The 18140-nt window shown below is 46.7% G+C and overlaps 1 protein-coding gene across 8 annotated transcripts in view; it reads left to right on the plus strand.

The window, feature by feature from the left end:
• ADAMTS17 (ADAM metallopeptidase with thrombospondin type 1 motif 17) overlaps positions 1-18140 on the plus strand; it is a 420881-nt gene that overhangs the window by 384970 nt on the left and 17771 nt on the right. For all 8 annotated transcript variants that reach the window (XM_058542327.1, XM_058542330.1, XM_058542329.1 and 5 more), the window contains 2 exons: positions 12689-12893; positions 16910-17062. In XM_058542327.1, coding sequence (XP_058398310.1) covers positions 12689-12893; positions 16910-17062 — 358 coding nt within the window. The remainder of the gene's footprint in view (positions 1-12688; positions 12894-16909; positions 17063-18140) is intronic.

An 18140-nucleotide genomic window follows, 5' to 3' on the forward strand; every position in this document is an offset into this window, starting at 1 on the left:
CCAAAGTATGAGAGAACATATTTACAATCATATATTTGATAACGGAGTAAAGTCCAGAATATCTAAAGACCTCCTACAACCCAACAACAAAAAAAACCTGATTAAAAAACAGGCAAAGGACTTCATTACTCATTTCTCCAAAGAAGATATACGAGTGGCCAATGAGCACATGAAAAGATGCTCAACATCACTAATCATTAGGGAAATGCAAATGAAAACCACAATGAGGTAATGACTTTACACCCATTAGGATAGTTATTATCAAAAAACAGAAAACAACAAGTGGTGATGAGAATGTGGTGAAATTGGAGCCTGGTACGTTGCTGATTGGAATGTCAAGTGGTGCAGCTGCTGTGGGAAACAGTATGGTGGTTCCTCAAAAAATTAAAGACAGAATTACCATATGATCCAGCAATTCCACTCCTGGGTATATACCCAAAAGAATTGAAAGCAGGGACTCAAACAGAAATTTATACAACCTTGTTCGGCATTATTCACAATAGCCAAAAGGTGGAAGCAACCCAAAGTGTCCATCAATGGATGAATGGATAGATGAAATGTGTTACATACACACAATGGAATATTATTCAGCCTTAAAAATGAAGGAAATTCTGACAAATGCTACAACATGGATGAACTTTGAAGACATTATGCTGAATGAAATAAGCCAGTCATAAAAAGACAAATATTATATGATTCCATTTATATGAGGTACCTGGAGTAGTCAAACTCATAGAGACAGAAAGTAGGATGATAGTTGCCAAGAGCTGGAGAAAGAGGGGAATAGGAAGTTATTGTTTGGTGAGTCCAGAGTTTCAGTTTGTGAGGATGAAAAGTTAGGGGGATAGTGGTGATGGTTATACAAAAATGTGAATACTTAATGCCACTGAACTGTACATTTAAAAGTGGTTAAAATGGTAAATTTTATATTGTATGTATTTTGCCACAATAAAACAAAACCACAATGACATACCACCTTACACTCACTAGAATGGCTGTCATCAAAACAGACACTAGCAAAAATTTGTGAGGATGTGGAGAATTTAGAACCTTCATACACTACTATAGGAATGCAAAATGGTGCAGCTGCTTTGGAAACAGTCTGACATTCCTCATATTATTAAACATAGAGTTATCATATGATCTAGCAATTCCTCTCCTTGGTATATACCCAAGAGAAATGAGAACATGTGTCCACACAAAAATTGCACACAGATGTTCATTGTAGCATTATTCATAATAGCCAAAAGCCAAAATGTGGAAACAACCCAATATCCATCAACTGATGAACTGATAAATAAAATGTGGTATATCCATACAATCAAATATTATTCAATAATAAAAAGGAATGAAGTACTATACTACATGCTACAACATGGATGAACCTAAGTAAGTACTTGGTTTTATCAAAAAGATTCCAGTAAAATATTTAAAAGCCAAAAAAAAAAAAAAACTATGCTGAGTGAAAGAAGCCAGTTATAAAAACCACATGTTATATGATTCCATTTATATGAAATGTCCAGAAGAGGCAAATCTACGAAGATGGAAAGTAGATTAGTGATTGAAAGGGATGGGGCAGGGGGTAGGGGGTATTGGGAGATGACAGCTAAGGGGTATAGGGTTTCTTTTTAGAGTAATGAAAATGTTCCAAAATTGATTGTGGTGGTGGTTTCACAACTCTGTGAATATATTGAATTGTGCTCTTTACATGGATGAATTGTATGGTATGTGAATTTTATCTCAGTAGAACTGTTAAAATGATTCTCCTACTTAATAATGTGTGATGTTGGGCAAGCCACTTAACCTCTCTGTGCCTCAATTCCTCACCTGTAGAATGGCTCTACATAGGATCATTGCAAGGATCAAATAAGTTGAATCATGTCAAGTGCTGAGAACATTGCCTGGCACATAGGAAGCTTTAAAAAAGGGTTAGCTAGTGTAATATCTAGAGAAATCATTTCAGAAACATTTTCCTTTAAACCACATTTTGGCAAAGTGTTGAAGTCTTCCCTTCCTTCCTTCCTTTCTGTTCCTTTCCCCAGCAAATGAGAACTAACCATAATGACCCAAGGACCTCTTCAGGAAAATTTGGAAAGTTCTCAGATCTTGGCCAATCACCCATCTCAACTTTCAGAGCTGGTCTAATAACATACTCAAGCCTAGAAATAAGTGTGTTTATCAGTATTCAAGGCTGAAAGTTGTTTCTTTCAGTGATTCTAATTTTTAACCCTACAAAACAGAAACAGAACTTTTTATGCATTGCTGGACCTCTCTTCAAGCAGAAGTACCTGCCTCCAAAAAATCTCACATTCACAGACTGGCATGTTTGCTCCTCATCATGCACTTCAGGTTTTCATTTCCTCCTTTAAAAAACAAATATGTGAATAATATGACTTTTCAGGGAAATGTATATGAGAACTCATAATTCTCAAGTTTTAAATGAAGAAATGCTGAGTTGAAACTTAACACGCAGCTGCAAAGCGTCACTCTCGTTCCCCTGGGAGAACACTGCAGCCCAGCTTGTGAAGTCCTAGTTGTACGTCCTCCCCCAACTCCTTCTTTCACAGACATCTGTTCAATAAAAGCAGCCACGTATCTTCAGAGACTATAAATGGCACATGTTAAAGTCGTGTTTGGATTGTTCTCATAACAGAGTTGCTGGCTGCAGTCTGCCCTGAGCAATGAGAGCGACTCAGGCGGATAGGAGAGTCCGACACTGCCTAGAGCCCTCCATGGGGTTTTTGGGAGAGGGCCCGGGAGGTCCAGCTCTTGGCCAGCCGGCCCCTGCCACGTCTCCTCATCCCTAGGCCCACGGCGCCCATGAGGACTAAAGCTGTAGGTGCCCTGGGAAAGGCCTCATCATCCATAGGAAAGCAGAGCAAAGTGTTTGCATTCTGCTGGCTGGACGTTCACAGCCCAGTGGACAGTGGCCCTGCACCAGGGAGAAAGGGAAGGGACTCACATCCCCGGGGCCTCCCCTGCGCTGGGCATCTCTCAGGGCTTTACTCACCGTAAGTTTATCATCCAGTCCTCACAAGAGAAGGTCAGTAACACACCAAGTTATAGGATTCAGTGCCCAAACAGAGGCCTTATGCTGTTTTTCATATTTCTCTCATCCAAATCATGCAAATTTATTGAAAATTAGGGAAAAAATTAATTTAATTTGTTCGTCTCTGTTTTGGTTCAGAATGTCCAGACAGACTGCCCATTCCAGAGGGCTTTGGGGAAGAACAGCTCCTCTGAACAAAATGAATGCCTCAACTGAGAATAATAGTTACAGCCTTAATAATAGCTGATATTTATTGGGCCCATTGAGTGCCGGGCCTGGGCTGACCAGAGATTGTCTTGGCCAGTCCTCCAGCAAGCCTGTGAGATGAGAACTAGTGCCAGCATTTTACAGAGGAGGAAACTGAGGCTTGTGTGCTAACTTGCCCAAGGTCACACAGCTGGTAAGTCAGTGGAGTGAGGACTCAAGTCCGAGCCTATCTGACCCCAGGGTGCTGAACATGGGCTTCTGAGAATTTGAGAATGTCTGACTTCAACATGTGGGCACCTTGAACTTTCAGGGCGTCATGATGAGGTTGGTCAAGTGTACTCTAACCAGAAGTATGATCATATAAATAAAAAAACGAAGCCCCTGGATTGGGCACAGAGGACCCACCCACTTAATAACTGGTGGGCCTTGGGCCAGTCTCACTGCCTCTTTGAGTTGGTTTCTCCAACCATAAAGTGAGACCAGGAGGCCTTGAGCCGCCTTCCTCTGAGAGTTATGGTGGGCATGAAAGCAAGATGGCAGTGGGAAAGGTGTGGGACACAAACAAGAGGGTTGACCATGCCCACATCAGAGTCATAGGGCTAACCCACCAGGGGTAAGTGGAAGCCTGCTCTTTCAGACTTTCTCTTGACAAAGAGTAAATGAGAAATGAGAGGTTTGGTCTGTCTAGCTTTCCAAATCAGATTGCCTGAGTCTCCCTGGGCCAGGAATGGACAAGATCACTCTTCAGACAAGGCTCATTTTCAAGGTGCACTAACCAACTGGCCCGGGCTCTGTCACCAAATTCCAGGGAGAGACAGCAGCCAAGCCCTGGCTGAGGCCAAGCCTTCCCCTCACACATCCTCCCCACTTACTGGGTCGCAGGCCTACCTCGCCTGCTGGCTGTCCGAGGGTCAGATGTTGCACAGCCTCTGACAGGTTGTCCACTCGGCTCTTTGGCCCAGGGTGGCTTTTCCATGAGGTGCTGCCCCTGGGCAGGGGTGGCCCTTCTAGACAGACGTGTCCACGAGAGGAACCACTCTGTCTGTCTTCGAGCTGCTGCTTCCACCCCTTGGCTATTCTCAGCATTTCCCTTCTCACGTCCACGTCTCCTCTCGCTTCCACATGCAGTTTACTTGACCAGAGGCTCCCAAGTGATTAGACATCTTCTTTACCTCTGCCACAAGGGCAGGCCTGGTTTCCAAAGCTTAGATGTCACCCCAAGATTGAGGGTCTGTTGGAGCCCACTCTATAGGCATCAAATCAAGTTTGTTCAAGAGGCATCCACACGGTCTCTCTTCTTCACCCACATTCAGCTCTGCACTCACAGTGCACCACCTTCTCCCTGAGTCCTCTCCCAGGTCAGCAACACCTCCTTGTTGCTAGATCCTGAGAGGGCTTTTCAGGCCTCATCCAACCCAACCCTTTCCTTGTGTCTCTTGCATAGTCCTCCTGTCTTCTGAGCCTTGCTAGTCACCCCTTCTCTGTCTCCTTCAGAGCCTCCCATTCCTTGTTCCAATCCCAGGTGCTTACACTCCCCAAGCCCCTCCATCCTCTTTTCTTCCTGTATAAGCTCCTGGATGGATTGTTCTTCCCCTTGCTTTCTACCTTGACCCAATGCTGATGACTCCCAACCCTGTGTCTCCACACCAGACCACACTCCTGAACTCCAGAACTGCACCTGCAGACCCTTCCCAGTACCACACAGCTGCCAAGTGGCTACCTCAACCTGACCCTCTCAAAGCAGCGCCCACCCTTCCGTCCACAGGCAGGGTCCTTTCTCTGTGTTCCCCCTCACGCTGGAGGCACCACCGGCATCCTTGGGGCCTGTCAGAATCCTGAGCTTGACTCTTGCTTCGTCTCTCTCCTTGACCCCGCATACCCAAAGCTCTGTAATAGTCTTCTCTCAGTGCCTGTTTTCCATCTCTTCACATGGCCTTGGTGAAAGCCATCATCTTGCCCCAAGGCACATTATTACTGGAGACACCCAAGGCAACCTCTATCCCATCTACCCTTACATGCCGTTCAAGGACCAGCCATCCCAGACTCAGCAGTTGCACCTTCACTCTCTCCCCTAGACATTTCATGGGCAAACTCTCTCTCTCAGAACACTGAGCCCTGCTTATTTGGTTGGCCAACTTCACTTTGACCCTCAGGACCCAACTCAAGCTCCATTTCCTCCACAAGCACTTATCAGATGGTAAAGAAATTGTCTGCTGTTACGTTTCCCTCTCCCCTAAGGACTACATACTTGAGTCCTTGAAGCTTCATGAAGGTGGGAATACCGAGCTTAGTTCAGGGCTTGGCATGAAGTTGACACCCACATGTCTGGGGGACGTACAAGCTGAGGTTGAACGAAGTCAAGATCTCAGTAGCTGTCCTCTCTTTAACCTGCACTGCAGCTTCCTGGGGCTGTTTCCCATCCTTTGTATGCTGTGATATTTTACATGTGGCCTATTTGGTGCTATGCCTGGAATTTGCCAGTCTCTATAACAGATGCTTAGAGAATCACATACAGGCATCTTGTTTCCTTACTTTGATTAATTTAGCTAATGTAGGGAACGTTCCTAGCACAGAAATAGGCACAGATTAGGTGCTCAGCCAATGCCAGATCCTTCCTTTTGGTGCATCTTAGAGATGGATAAAGTTGACACTGAACTCTGTGGACTGACCACTTGTTAGCTTGAACATTTGTTGTGTTGAAATACAACATCTCACACTGTTTTATACAATTTGAAGTTGTTGAAAATAAATGACCTGCGGGTGTTCTCTTTTTGGTTATCTATATTTGAGATTCACTTTACTTTCAACATCAAATAACTGTGTTAGAATTATGTGATCCTGAAGATGCCGTTGTTTCTTTGAGACAACTAAGTCACATTTCAGCAGATTTCACAAGATCTTTACCTCGTTTAAATCTCAGCCAAATCAAGATTGGAATAGAATTTTAAATAGAAGCTGAAATTTCTCAGAACTGTGAATGTGAAGGGTCTGTGGTAGGCAAAATAACGGCCCCCAAAGATGTCTACCTCCTAATCCCCGAAACTCGTGAATATGTTAGGTTATGTGTCAAAGGGAAATTAGGGTTGTCAATAGAATTAAGGTTGTGTTATGGGTTGAATTGTGTCCTCCTCCCAAAAAAGATGTTGAAGTCCTAACCCTCAGTGTCTCAGAATGTGACCTTATTTGGAAATAGGGTCAGTGCTGATGTAATTAGTTAAGATGAAGTCATGCTAAAGTAGGATGGGCCCCTAATCCAATCTGACTAGTGTCCTTATGAGAAGATGGCCATGTAAGGACACAGAGACACAGGGAAAACGCCATGTGGAGATAGAGGCAGAGATTGGAGTAATACATCTACAAGCCAAGGATTGCCAGCTGTCACCAGAACCTAGGAAAGAGGCATGGAACAGATTGCTCAGAGCCCTCAGAAGGAGCCAACCCTACCAACACTTTGATTTTTTACTTCTAGCCTCCAAAGCTGTGAGAGAATACATTCCAGTTGTTTTAAGCCACTCAGTTTGTGGTACTTTTTCCAGCAACCCTAGCAAATTAATACTAGTTGCCAATCAGCTGGCCTTAAAATAGAGAAATTATCTTGGATTATCTGAGTGGGTTCAATGTAATCACAAGAGGGAGGCAGAAGAGAAGGTCGGAGTGATACAATGTGAGAAGGACTCAACCTGACATTGCTGGCTTTGAACATGGAAGAAGGAACCACCAGCCAAGGAATCAGGGCAGCGTCTAGAAGCTGGAAAAGGCAAAGAAAGTCTTCCCAGAGTCTCCAAAACGAACCAGCCCTGCCAATACCTTGATTTTAGCCCAGTGAAACCCATGTCAGATTTCCAACCTCCGGAAATGTAAGATAATAAATCTGTGTTGTTTTGAGCCATTAAATTGATGTAATTTGCTATAGCAGCAATAAAAAAAGAATACAGTGTCTCAGGTATTAACTGAGCTGCCCGAAGTATCTGATTAGAATGACTGCACTTGAAGTATGTGCAGAGGAGCTGGGTCTGCGCTGGACAGGAAAGGAATGGAGTCCGTTCTGACTCCAGAGTAATGGAGAAGTGTGGCCCGAATTAGGAAGCGTTAAGAATTACAGTTTTGTTGCTTTTAAGAAGAGCTGCTAACTCAAACTTGGCCAATAAGTGTCACTACTAAGGTTTATAGAGGACACAAGTGAAAAAAATATCAGGCTTACGTTGTAATTGTAACATAAATTGTTTTATGGTACTGCAGTTCCTTTCCCAAATTACTGGACTCAGAATTAAGGGGATTTTCCGCCAGTGTCCAGTTGCATGATGTTGTCCCACTGCTGTAGACGGGCCTCCTGCAGGTGAGGTTATTCAGGTGAAATGGTTTCTTTCAGCCACCGGAAACAAAGTTTCAAGAAAGTCTTTTTTTCTCCCCCTACCTCACAGAGGTATTTGTCAAGATCAGGAGCAAACAAGTCTAGCTGAAAAATAGCTATGATAAACCACAGCGTGTGTGCACGCGGCATCGCAGCTTTCCTGCAGCAGCACATCATGCACGTCAGGCAGGGATGCGAGGGCTTTCAGCAGACACTGGCAGCTACCAGGTGTAGGCACAGGTGAGGACCAGCCTCTTCTCCTGTCTCACCTTTGGCTTCCTGGGACTTGGCAGACACGTCACTTCTTTGCCCTTTTTTCACCTATTTACTACCCTTTTCTGACCACCCACTGCCATCACTTTTTTTAAAAGTTAAATTGTGGTAAAATACACATAACGTAAAATTTGCCACCTTAACCATTTTTAAGTGTACGGTTCAGAGGCATTAAATACATTCACATTGGGGGCTGGCCCCATGGCGTAGTGGTTAAGTGCACGCGATCTGCTGCTGGCGGCCCGGGTTCGGATCCCGGGCGTGCACCGACACACCACTTGTCAGGCCATGCTGTGGCAGCATCCCACATAAAGTGGAGGAAGATGGGCACGGATGTTAGCTCAGGGCCAGTCTTCCTCAGCAAAAAAAAAGAGGAGCATTGGTATGGATGTTAGCTCAGGGCTGATCTCCCTCACAAAAATAAATAAATACATTCACGTTGTGCAACCATCACCACCATCCATCTTCAGAGCTCTTTTCATCTTGTTCAAGTGAAATTCGGTACCCGTTAAACACTAACACTCCATTCCCTCCAACCCGGCAGCCACCATCCTACTTTCTGTCTCAATGATTTTGACTACTCTAAGTACTTCATATAAGTGGAATCTTATTGTCTTTTTGTGATTGGCTTATTTCACTCAGCATAATGTCCTCAAGGTTCACCCACATTGTAGCAGGTGACAATTTCCTTTCTTTTTAAGGTTTAGTAATATTCTATTGTATGAATAGACCACAGTCTGTTTATCCATTCTTCCACGAATGGAGACTTGGGTTGCTTCCGCCTTTTGGCTGTTGTGAATAATGCTGCTATGAACATGGGTATACCCGTATCTTCCCATCACTGTTTTTTAAAACTGTCAGGTATTAGAATAACAAATAGCTGCTGAGTAAAACAATGTGTAACAGTTGAGTTTATTCCCAGCTAACCCTGCTTGTGCTTCAAGATTCAGCTCAGACATCACCTCCACCAGACTCACTGACCCCGAGATGGAGTGAGGTGCCCTCCCTAAGCCCCCACAGCCTTGTGCTCACCTCCGCCTGGGCAGTGAGCCTCGTACACTGATCATCTAGCTGGTTGTCTGTTTCCCATGGTGTTGTGCCATATTTGCATCTGTATGTCCAGAACCCTGTGCAGAGCTGGGAAGTGGGAATAGGGGAAGGAGGGGGGGAGGGGTGTGAAGCTGGGATGTACCATGAGCTGTCCTGTGTGTGACTTTCAGTTGTGGGGTACATCCGTGCTCTCTTCTCACCTCCATTGCATCATCCATGGGAATCAAAGTCCCACGTGGTAGGGTTGGGAGGCTGCTTTGGCCTCAGATGGAGTTTGTTTTGAATCCCAGTGGATCCCAGGAAGTGGGAGTTTATCAGTACATCTGACAATGACCATAACAGATCGAGGAGGGGAGCAGGGGCAGCCCCTTTACATAGCTCCAGGAGGCAGAGAATCCCCCTACGAGGGAGCAGGGCAGACCATAGATAGGGTTCACACACCTCTACATGTGCTCAGGGCTGTGACATCCATTCTTCTGCCAGACTCTGGATAGCAGTGAGGAGGGAGATTGTAAGGCATCAAAGGATTCTCCTGGAAAGGGGAGGAGGGATGCATGGGCTATTTTCCATTCTGTCGTACTTTTGCAAAGCACCTGAAAGGTGCAAGAGAGACAACAGAGGCAAAGGAAAGAAGAACCTAGAAGGTTGGCAGCCCCTCATAGCTCTTCAGACACGTGATCCCCACAGATCTGACTTTGCCAGTCAGTGATGGGGCAGGAAGCATCAGAGACGTCCAAGGAAGGACTTCTGAACTTCTCCCAGCATCTCCCCCGCCCCTCCAGGTTCCCAGAGGTGACCTTTGTGTGGACCCGAGTCGATGCCCACATTCCCTAGAACACATGCTCTGGTTGTGTGCCCAGGAATGTAGATGCTGGCCACCAAAGGCCAATGGCGTGCACTCCCAGAGCAGGTGACATTGCCATGAGCATGACATAGAGGTCCCACTTCCCAGGCTCCACCCCAGGAAGCACAGCAAGTAGAAAAAACAGGAGCGAGATTCAAAGCTATCTTCACAGTCGGGGTCAGCATTGAACCGTGTCAACCTAGAGCCTGGCATTTGTGTTCACAAAGTCAACTGCAAAAGGTCAAAACAAGAAGATCTGGCTGAGAGTCAGTTCATGAGAGAAAAAGACAAGTAATAGGAGCTAACAGCGGTGCAGTCTGGTTGCTTTACGAAATAGAAATAGTGCAGAGTTGGGCAGCATTAATGAAAACAGAGTCTCGTTTTAAAGAGAGAAAGTGATCCCATTCTCTCCCGCTGCTTTCGTCCTGCCTCCGGGCCATTTTTTCTGTGACAAAGCAATCCGTCTTAAGAATCCATCTCTTGAGTAGAGAATTAGAGTGGATTGAGAATCTGCCACATGCAAATTATTTGGATCGAGAGAAGAGAAAACTTAAAAGGGAAACGAAAGAGCTATCTTCAGTATTTAAGAAGGCAATCATGTTACTCCAAAGACCAGAATGAGGAGAAATAGGTGGAATTTGGTTCAGTTCTTTAAGTGTTATTTAAACAGTTGCCAGGTACTGAAATGGGAGCAAGACTCCGTTGCTGCCCTCTGGGAGTTCGCCCTCTCCTGCCAAGGAGACAAAGAATAATAGCTAAGAGTTATATGGGTTTGTATGTGCCAAGCGCTACTATAAGCGGTTTACGGGCAGTATGTCACTTGTCCTCACACCGTAAGGCAGGCACTGTGGTTTCCATCCCCGCAGCATGAGCAAGGGGTCGATAAGAGGAGCATCATTAGAGTTAGCCCCTGGGGATGTGGAGAATAGAGTGATGAGCTCTGCCAAGGGGACTGGAAATTAGTTCTGGAAGGTGGCCTAAGCTTGCCCTAACGGACGAGGAGGAACCGTGTGGGGGTAGAGGGAGGGGCTGGGTAGCTCCATCTTCTCAACATTTAGTTCAGCCACTTGCATCACCCTCAGTTGGTTCAAGCTAGTTATCTTCCGCCTGGACCATTGCAGTAGCCTCCTTCCTGGTCTCTCTGCTGCCACCCTTACCCACTGTAGACTGGTAGCTGCCCAGAGCCAGGGTGGTCCTCTCAAAGCTGAGAGGGACATGTCCTCCTCTCTCCAGAACCTCCAGAACTGCATCTTATTCAGTTCAGCGGCCAGCCGGGCCCTGCATCTCACCCTGCTACCTCTCATGTCCCTTCCTCTCCCCCAGCCACACTGGACTCCTTGCTGCTCCTCGGCCCTGCTCCTTGGCCAGCACACTCCTCCACCACGGCCTTTGCACCTGCTGTGCCTTCTGCCTGGAACTCTTCTCCCAGAGAGTCACAGGGCTCACTCTCTCACTTCCTTCCAGGCTCTGCTCAAATGTCAGCTCATAGTGAGGCTGTCCCTGCCGCCTCATATAAAATAGTGCTCACCCCGTACTCCTCCCTAGTCTGCCCTACACTGCTCTACGTTTCTCTAAAGTGTTTATTACCCTATGCATATATATATGTAGTATGTTATATACACTCTTTTATGTTATATTCTGTTGTTTATCGTTCATTGGTTTACTGTCTGTCCCCATTAGAATGGCGGGATTCAGAGGGCAGGGCTTTGTTTCATTCACTGCCTTGTCATCAGAACCTAAACGAGTGCCTGGCACTGGGAGCCCTCAGTGAATATGCCTTGCAGGAGCAGATGGATGAGCAAGTGAACTGGCCCTGGCGGTGAAGAGTCCCTCAAAGGATTCTGCCAGTGGGAAGACACCTCAGATATTTCTAAACAGTGGGAAGGCATAATTAGATTTGGCTTCAGGTGGAACTTAGGACTGTTCTGACTAATGTAAGAACTGAATGGTTATCAGAGGTGGCCATCTATAGACTGAGCTGCTTTGTCAGTGGTGAGCTCCTGGGAGCCAGGAGTATTGAGGCTTCTCCAGGTGGACCAAGGCAGGAGAAAGTCCCTTAGTGTCTCTAAAAGGACATTAAAAGCCCCATTTGTGTCCTGAGAAATCATGATCCCAACTGCCCAGCCTCTTTCCAACACCCTAAGGCCAAAAGAGACCCTGACAGAATTGGGATCATTGAACTGTTAGGCAGGTGGGTGAAGTTTTAGTTGAGTACTTTCAAACTGACAGCCTCAACAGCTTAGTCTTCCCACGGCCCACAGATTGTCTCCTCAAGAGTGACAGTCACCATGCGGGAGGGCCCTCCACTCTTTGGAAAGCAGGGAATACTTATTCCTGGTGTGTTCAAGCTGGGACTGGGGTATCCTTTGTTGAGGGCTGTACCAGTCAGCTTTTGCTGCAGTGACAAACAACCCCAGCATCTCAGAAGCATACAACAGTGTCACGTCAGGCATTCGACAGAGCTCAGCTGTTGAAGCGTCTGCTGCATTGGGACCCGCTGTTCTCACAGCAGAGGGCAGGAAACAGAAAGAATCAGACCAAACCACATAATCACACCCAAAGCTTCTGCTGGGGCGTGGCCAGCTTCGTGTCCACTCAGACTCCTTTGAAGAAAGCGCGTCACCAGACAACAGGCGGGGTATGTAATCCCACTACAGGATGGTGACCAATTGGGAACGATAATTCATCTGCCATAGCAGTGTTGTGTGCAGAGAGAGTTCTGTAGGCCATTGAACCACTCAACTCAGATGGCTCCCTCTGCTTCAGTATTCGAGAAGTCAACAGCAAAGCTCTGAGTCTGTGTCCCTCCCTCCCGCCACAGGCCCAAGATTCCATGATCTGTCTGGAAGACGCTTCAGGGAAGCTGGCCTCTCCACCCAGTTATTCTCTCACTGTCTTTCCTCCTTCTGAGCAGGTGGGTGACAGGCCCATGGAGCCCCTGCTCAGCGACCTGTGAGAAGGGCATCCAGCATCGGGAAGTGACCTGCGTGTATCAGCTGCAGAACGGCACACACGTCGCCACTCGCCCTCTATACTGCCCTGGTCCCCGGCCAGCGCCAGTGCAGAGCTGCGAAGGGCAGGACTGCTTGTCCATCTGGGAGGCATCTGAGTGGTCACAGGTGGGTGCCTGGGCTGCTGCCAGTGCTGAAACCATCACCAGGTCTCGGGGTCTTGTCCACAGGGACCCCAAAATGGTATCTTTCCCTCAGTGGTGTTTGTGTAACATCCCCACTTATCAGTTCTTACCAGACCCTGGAGCAGCTCAAAGCTGTGTTCTAGCTCACGTATTCTTAAATTCCATCTGAGATAACAACATGGCTAAAAAAACTTGGGTAATGTGTTTTTGATAATATATACCACAGTACTGTTTGATCCCATTTCCTATGAAAATTCTCATGTACAGTCATGCGCCACATAATGATGTTTCAGCCAACAACGAACCACATATATGACGGTGGTCCCATGAGATTAGTACCATATAGCCTAGGTGTGTAGTAAGGCCATACCATCAAGGTTTGTGTAAGTACACGCTATGAGTTCACACAATGACGAAATCGCCTAATGATGCATTTCTCAGAACACATCCCTGTCGTTAAGTGACACATGACTGTAAATATAGATGGATGGATAGGTTGATAGGAGATAGGTAGGTAAGTAAGTAGGTAGATAGATAGATAAATATACCTTTTAATTTCTTTTGGGCATATTGGAACTGCAGTGTGGTCAGATTGGGAAGGTGGTTTCAAAGGCTTCCCTTTAACTCCACAGCAGTCTTTGTAGGTTGCAAGAGGCAAACGGATATTGGGAGGGACAACTTTTAGTGTGTGAGTCGGAGTATAAATCTCATGCCATAAAACATTTTGGAAAGAGTCAATTAAGCCTTAAGTTTTAACTTTGAAGACTGATCCCGGAAATATCATTTTATCTTTGGTAATATCATCCTTCAAGGCTTTGCATTGAGTTTGCATTAATGATTTTGATTGTTTGGCTATAAAACAAAAAAATAGCTAAATAAAGGGCAAGCTTCCCTCAGGTCCTCCATCATACGTGTTCTAGGGAAGTCAGAAAGGCTAAATCCAAGACACTCTTCAGTGTGGAAAATATTTTTAAAGTTCCTTTTTATTGCCAAACAGTTGGAATTATTTTGAATAAGAAAGTATTCAGCCCATTTTTAATGAACGAAAAGTCTGCTCTTGGCTGCTCTAAAACTGAGTTTACTTTTCAGACAGATCTTGACATGTACCCGTTTAAAGAACTGAGTCTTTAACCTACCCTTTATGATATTTCAGGAAAAGGAGAGAGTTGAAAATTTTGTTTGATTTTTTTTTTTCTTTATATTTAGTTAGGTTTGTAAGTTTAAATTCAAGGGACCTTTGTTGGGGGTGAGGATACTTGCTGGAGGGCTGGGGGCAGGTATGTGGTCTCCCCCTCACCCCCTCCTCCTTGACCCTTAGAGCCTTGATCACCTGGCTCTTGATCCAAACAAGATTTATGCTTTAATCAGATCAAAACCATGAATTTTCCATTCGGACCCTTTCTTATGGAAAAAAAAAAAGTGCCTCCTTACCAAACTAACCAAGCCTGACATTATCAACTATCATCATACTATTAACGAACATCATATTGGAAAATGTGAGACAAATGGTGCAAGATTTAAAGAAATACTTCTACCTCCATGTCTATATCTATATCCTTGCCTGATCCTAATCCTGAAGTAGTATCCACACCAATCAGTCCAATTCTGGCTCAGCCCAGGCTCCAGCAAAATGCTTCTTTCTAAACATTTGACTTTGAATCAAACCTTTCCCTCATGAGACGCTCTCAAAACTGGCTTCACCACATGCTGAAGCCCCTCTAACATTTCTTCTTCTGGAAACGAATGAGTTTAAATTTCTTATGAGAGAGTTGTTAGTGACGGGGTTCCCTTTATTCAGCCAGCAGTGTTGATTGCTCTCACCACCTACTCCCCAGCTTCTTCCCAGCTTTGTTAGAATGAGGAGCAAATATCGAGAAGGATGACTCTCTCCTGTCCTTGGCTTCCTGTCACCATTCCCGGATCAGAAGCCAAGAGAGAAACTAAACATCGCCCTCCTAGGTCCCTTCCAAGGCAGCCCCAGTCTGCAGCACTGCCCTTTCCCCAAGCCAGAGGCTTCCAGCCAGTGAGCTGCTGGTCAAAAGGGACTGAGCCAGGGTTTGGTCAAGAAACAGACTGGACACTGAGTGTTTGAAATTCAAGGGAAAGGGGCAAGGAATGCAGGTTAGAGTGAGACCACGCAGGAACTCAGGCAGAAGTGGTGACTAGGCTCCTGGTTGCAAAAGAAGCCAGTGGTTTGGGTGCTGGTGCCAGGGAGGAGCCCACGAGGCATATGGTGAGGATGGAGCTGATGAAATGGTGAGAAAGCATTGCCACACAGAGAAGCAGAGGGATGGCCCCTCAAGGCTGTAGCCCAGGGCTCCCTACAGCAGCCCTCCCGGCCCCAACCCGTCGTACCCAGGAGGCCCTGTGGGTGCAGCCTGCCATGGGCTGACCCCTTGCATCTGAAGTCTCTTTAAACCCCACACGCAGGGTCAAATATGTGTGCTCTCCCAGCTCCCCCAGGTGATACCACAATCAGTCCTGAAACATGTATTTCTTCTAGAACACACTAGTCTAAATTAGTCTCAAAAGAAACCCCAATAGGGCGTTTAGTCAGAGAGCTAATTGAATTAATAGGAAAAATAAAGCTAGATAACATTTTGGGTTAAATGTTAATAACAAAAATATAAAGAATAACATTTGTGCTTTATGTGCATTTTTTCACTGGATACAGTGGAACTAACTGTAAAAGTTGAGTTTGCTATAGCTCAAGAAAATCACTGCTGTAGCCTCTCATATTTTTGGTAAATCAAACAAATCTGAAAACAGAAGTTAGAGATGTTGGGGCTCCATTTTGTACTGCTACGGCTCGTGAGCACCCCCCACGATAGCTCTGGGACCCGGCTGTTGGGAGGATTCTCCCTCAGAATCTCCTGGGCAGCCTAGGTCTCATTGTGTCTGTACAGCTTGGCGGGATCCAGCCTTCAGCCCATCATCTTCACAAAGTTACCTGTTGGCATCCACAGTGGGGACAGGGCTTCCGCATGCAGCAAATCGGAGGGAGGGCTCCCTGGGTTTGCAGGCCATGTCACCTCTGCTTGCTGGCCAACTCATGCACACTGTGTGTCACGTCCTTCCAAGGTCACGGGTTGCTCTGCCTGGGCTTCCTTTTGCTTTGTGTTTTGAGGTGGATAAGCACTCTTGCCAGCCGGAGTACCATCCCTCCCTGAGCCTGGAGGGAGCGCGCCAGGAGCAGACTCCAGACACAACCCACAGGTCTGCCATGTTTACGCCCTGTCGCCTCTCGGTCTCTCATCACTCCCTCCAGTGGATCTTGCTGACTGAAGCCATGGAAATCTTGAACCGTTAGGGCTTGCACATCATTTGTCACGCCTCAGGCCCTACTCAGTCCCCTCCCCACACTGTCTCTTGCCTCCATGTCTCCCAGGAAGTATGATACCACAGGGAACACTGCTCTGTTACCATTCTTAGTGTCCACGTTAAAACCGTCATTGAAGCTCTCTGCAAGGGCTGGCCAGCTGCCTTACACGAAAGTCACCTGTGGCTTTGTTTTTTGTCTCCTCCTTTTCCACCCCGAACTGGTGCCTCTGCCCCAGGCTGGCTGCAGGGAAGCAGAGTACCTGGAGGCCAGCTGGGAAGAGCCGGGGCCTCAGACCTCTTTGCCTCAGTTTCCTCACCTGGTTCCACCTGGCCCCCTTCCCTGCTCCACTGGAGGGCCCACCAGCATTTGCTCTTTGAGCTTGCCCGCTGCATTGGTATTTTGGACCTGGCAACAGGCCCCTAAATTTCACTCCCCGAGTTTGACCTTCTAGGTACCCCAAGTTCTTCCCGCTCCTGACTCCTGTGACCCTCCCCCCATCTCTAGCTACTTGGCTGGAGTCCTAGCTGGGACCATGTGCGTAAAATTCTAGAAGACTAGGAGCTTTGTGAGGACAGAAACACGGCATCCTCACCCTTGGCACATAGTGGAGACTTAATAGGTGATGATGGGCTTGAACTGAACTGGACTGGATTAAATCTCTGAATGGTGTCTCTCAGTGTTCTGCCAACTGTGGTAAAGGGACGCAGAAACGAACGGTGACGTGCACCAACTCACAAGGAAAATGCGATGCGTCCACGAGGCCGAAAGCCGAGGAGGTGTGCGAAGACTACTCAGGCTGCTACGAGTGGAAAACTGGGGACTGGTCCAAGGTGAGTCCAGCACGCCTGCATTTCCATCCTGCCCTGGCAGCGCAGGGGGCTCGAGAGGAAGGAACTCAGCTATCTCCGGGGGCCTCATTTCTACTTGGTGGTCCCAGTCTAACCAGGCAAATTCACTTTCTTTCCAAACTCTGCACCTGCCAGTGACCCCACACAGTGTGCGTTCGGAAGGGAGATGAGTGCCCCCTAAAGCAGGAAGCAGGGGTCCCTGCAGTGTGCTGCCAGCAGTGTGCTGGCTGTGCCCCAGCGTCTTGCGGTGGGCTTGGCCACCTGACCATCTCAAGAGCCTTGTAAAAGTGTGGAGTCTTGGCCGAGGCAGACGAGGAGGGAGTTCCTGGGCAAAAGGTACTTCTGTTTGTTTCCAGGACCCTGGGGCTAGGATCTGGAGGACACAGGGGCAGATAGGGCGGGGCCCTTAGAGTGGGAGAAAGGAAGAGTCACCTCCCAGAGCCCAGGGTTCCAGACTCTGTGGGCAGGGAGGGTTAAAAGGCATTCGAATGTAAATGAAATGTTAAAAAGTTTTTTGCTATTCAACCCTTGTTTTATTCACTCACCTGATATCTTTGATTGATTCCTGTTTACTGGGGACTGAGGGAAGTAACATAGTCTTGTGTGAAAACCTTCTAGTAGGTCTTATAGAGAGCCTTTTCCCAAACGCTATAAAATTTCTAATGAAATTTTCTGATGTCTAATTTTCTAGTGAAATTTTCAAATGAGAGTGTGTTTGTGTTTCCTTATGGTCTCTGCAACTGAAAACTCCCCATTTGCTTCTCTTAGTGTCTCTTCAAAGGTTGCAAACTGGTGGCCTGAGAGCCACTGATTTTTGTATGGCCTGCACAATATCTTAAAAACATTTTGGAATTAGTTGCTAACGTTTAAAAGCGAGAAAATTTCACCTGAAAATTTGGATTTTGTCATCTCCACGGAAATCTGACAACATGGCAACCTGGCCTGCGTCCTACATGGCCACTGTGACCTGAGGCTGAGCAGGGGCTGGCCCCTCTCCCCAGGCCACCGTTCTCCAGCTCTCCAGGCTCCTCACAGCCACTTGGCACTTGAACCAGGCAGG

The sequence above is a fragment of the Diceros bicornis genome, chromosome 5 (assembly GCF_020826845.1).
Source record: "Diceros bicornis minor isolate mBicDic1 chromosome 5, mDicBic1.mat.cur, whole genome shotgun sequence".
NCBI classification, from domain to species: Eukaryota; Metazoa; Chordata; class Mammalia; order Perissodactyla; family Rhinocerotidae; genus Diceros; species Diceros bicornis.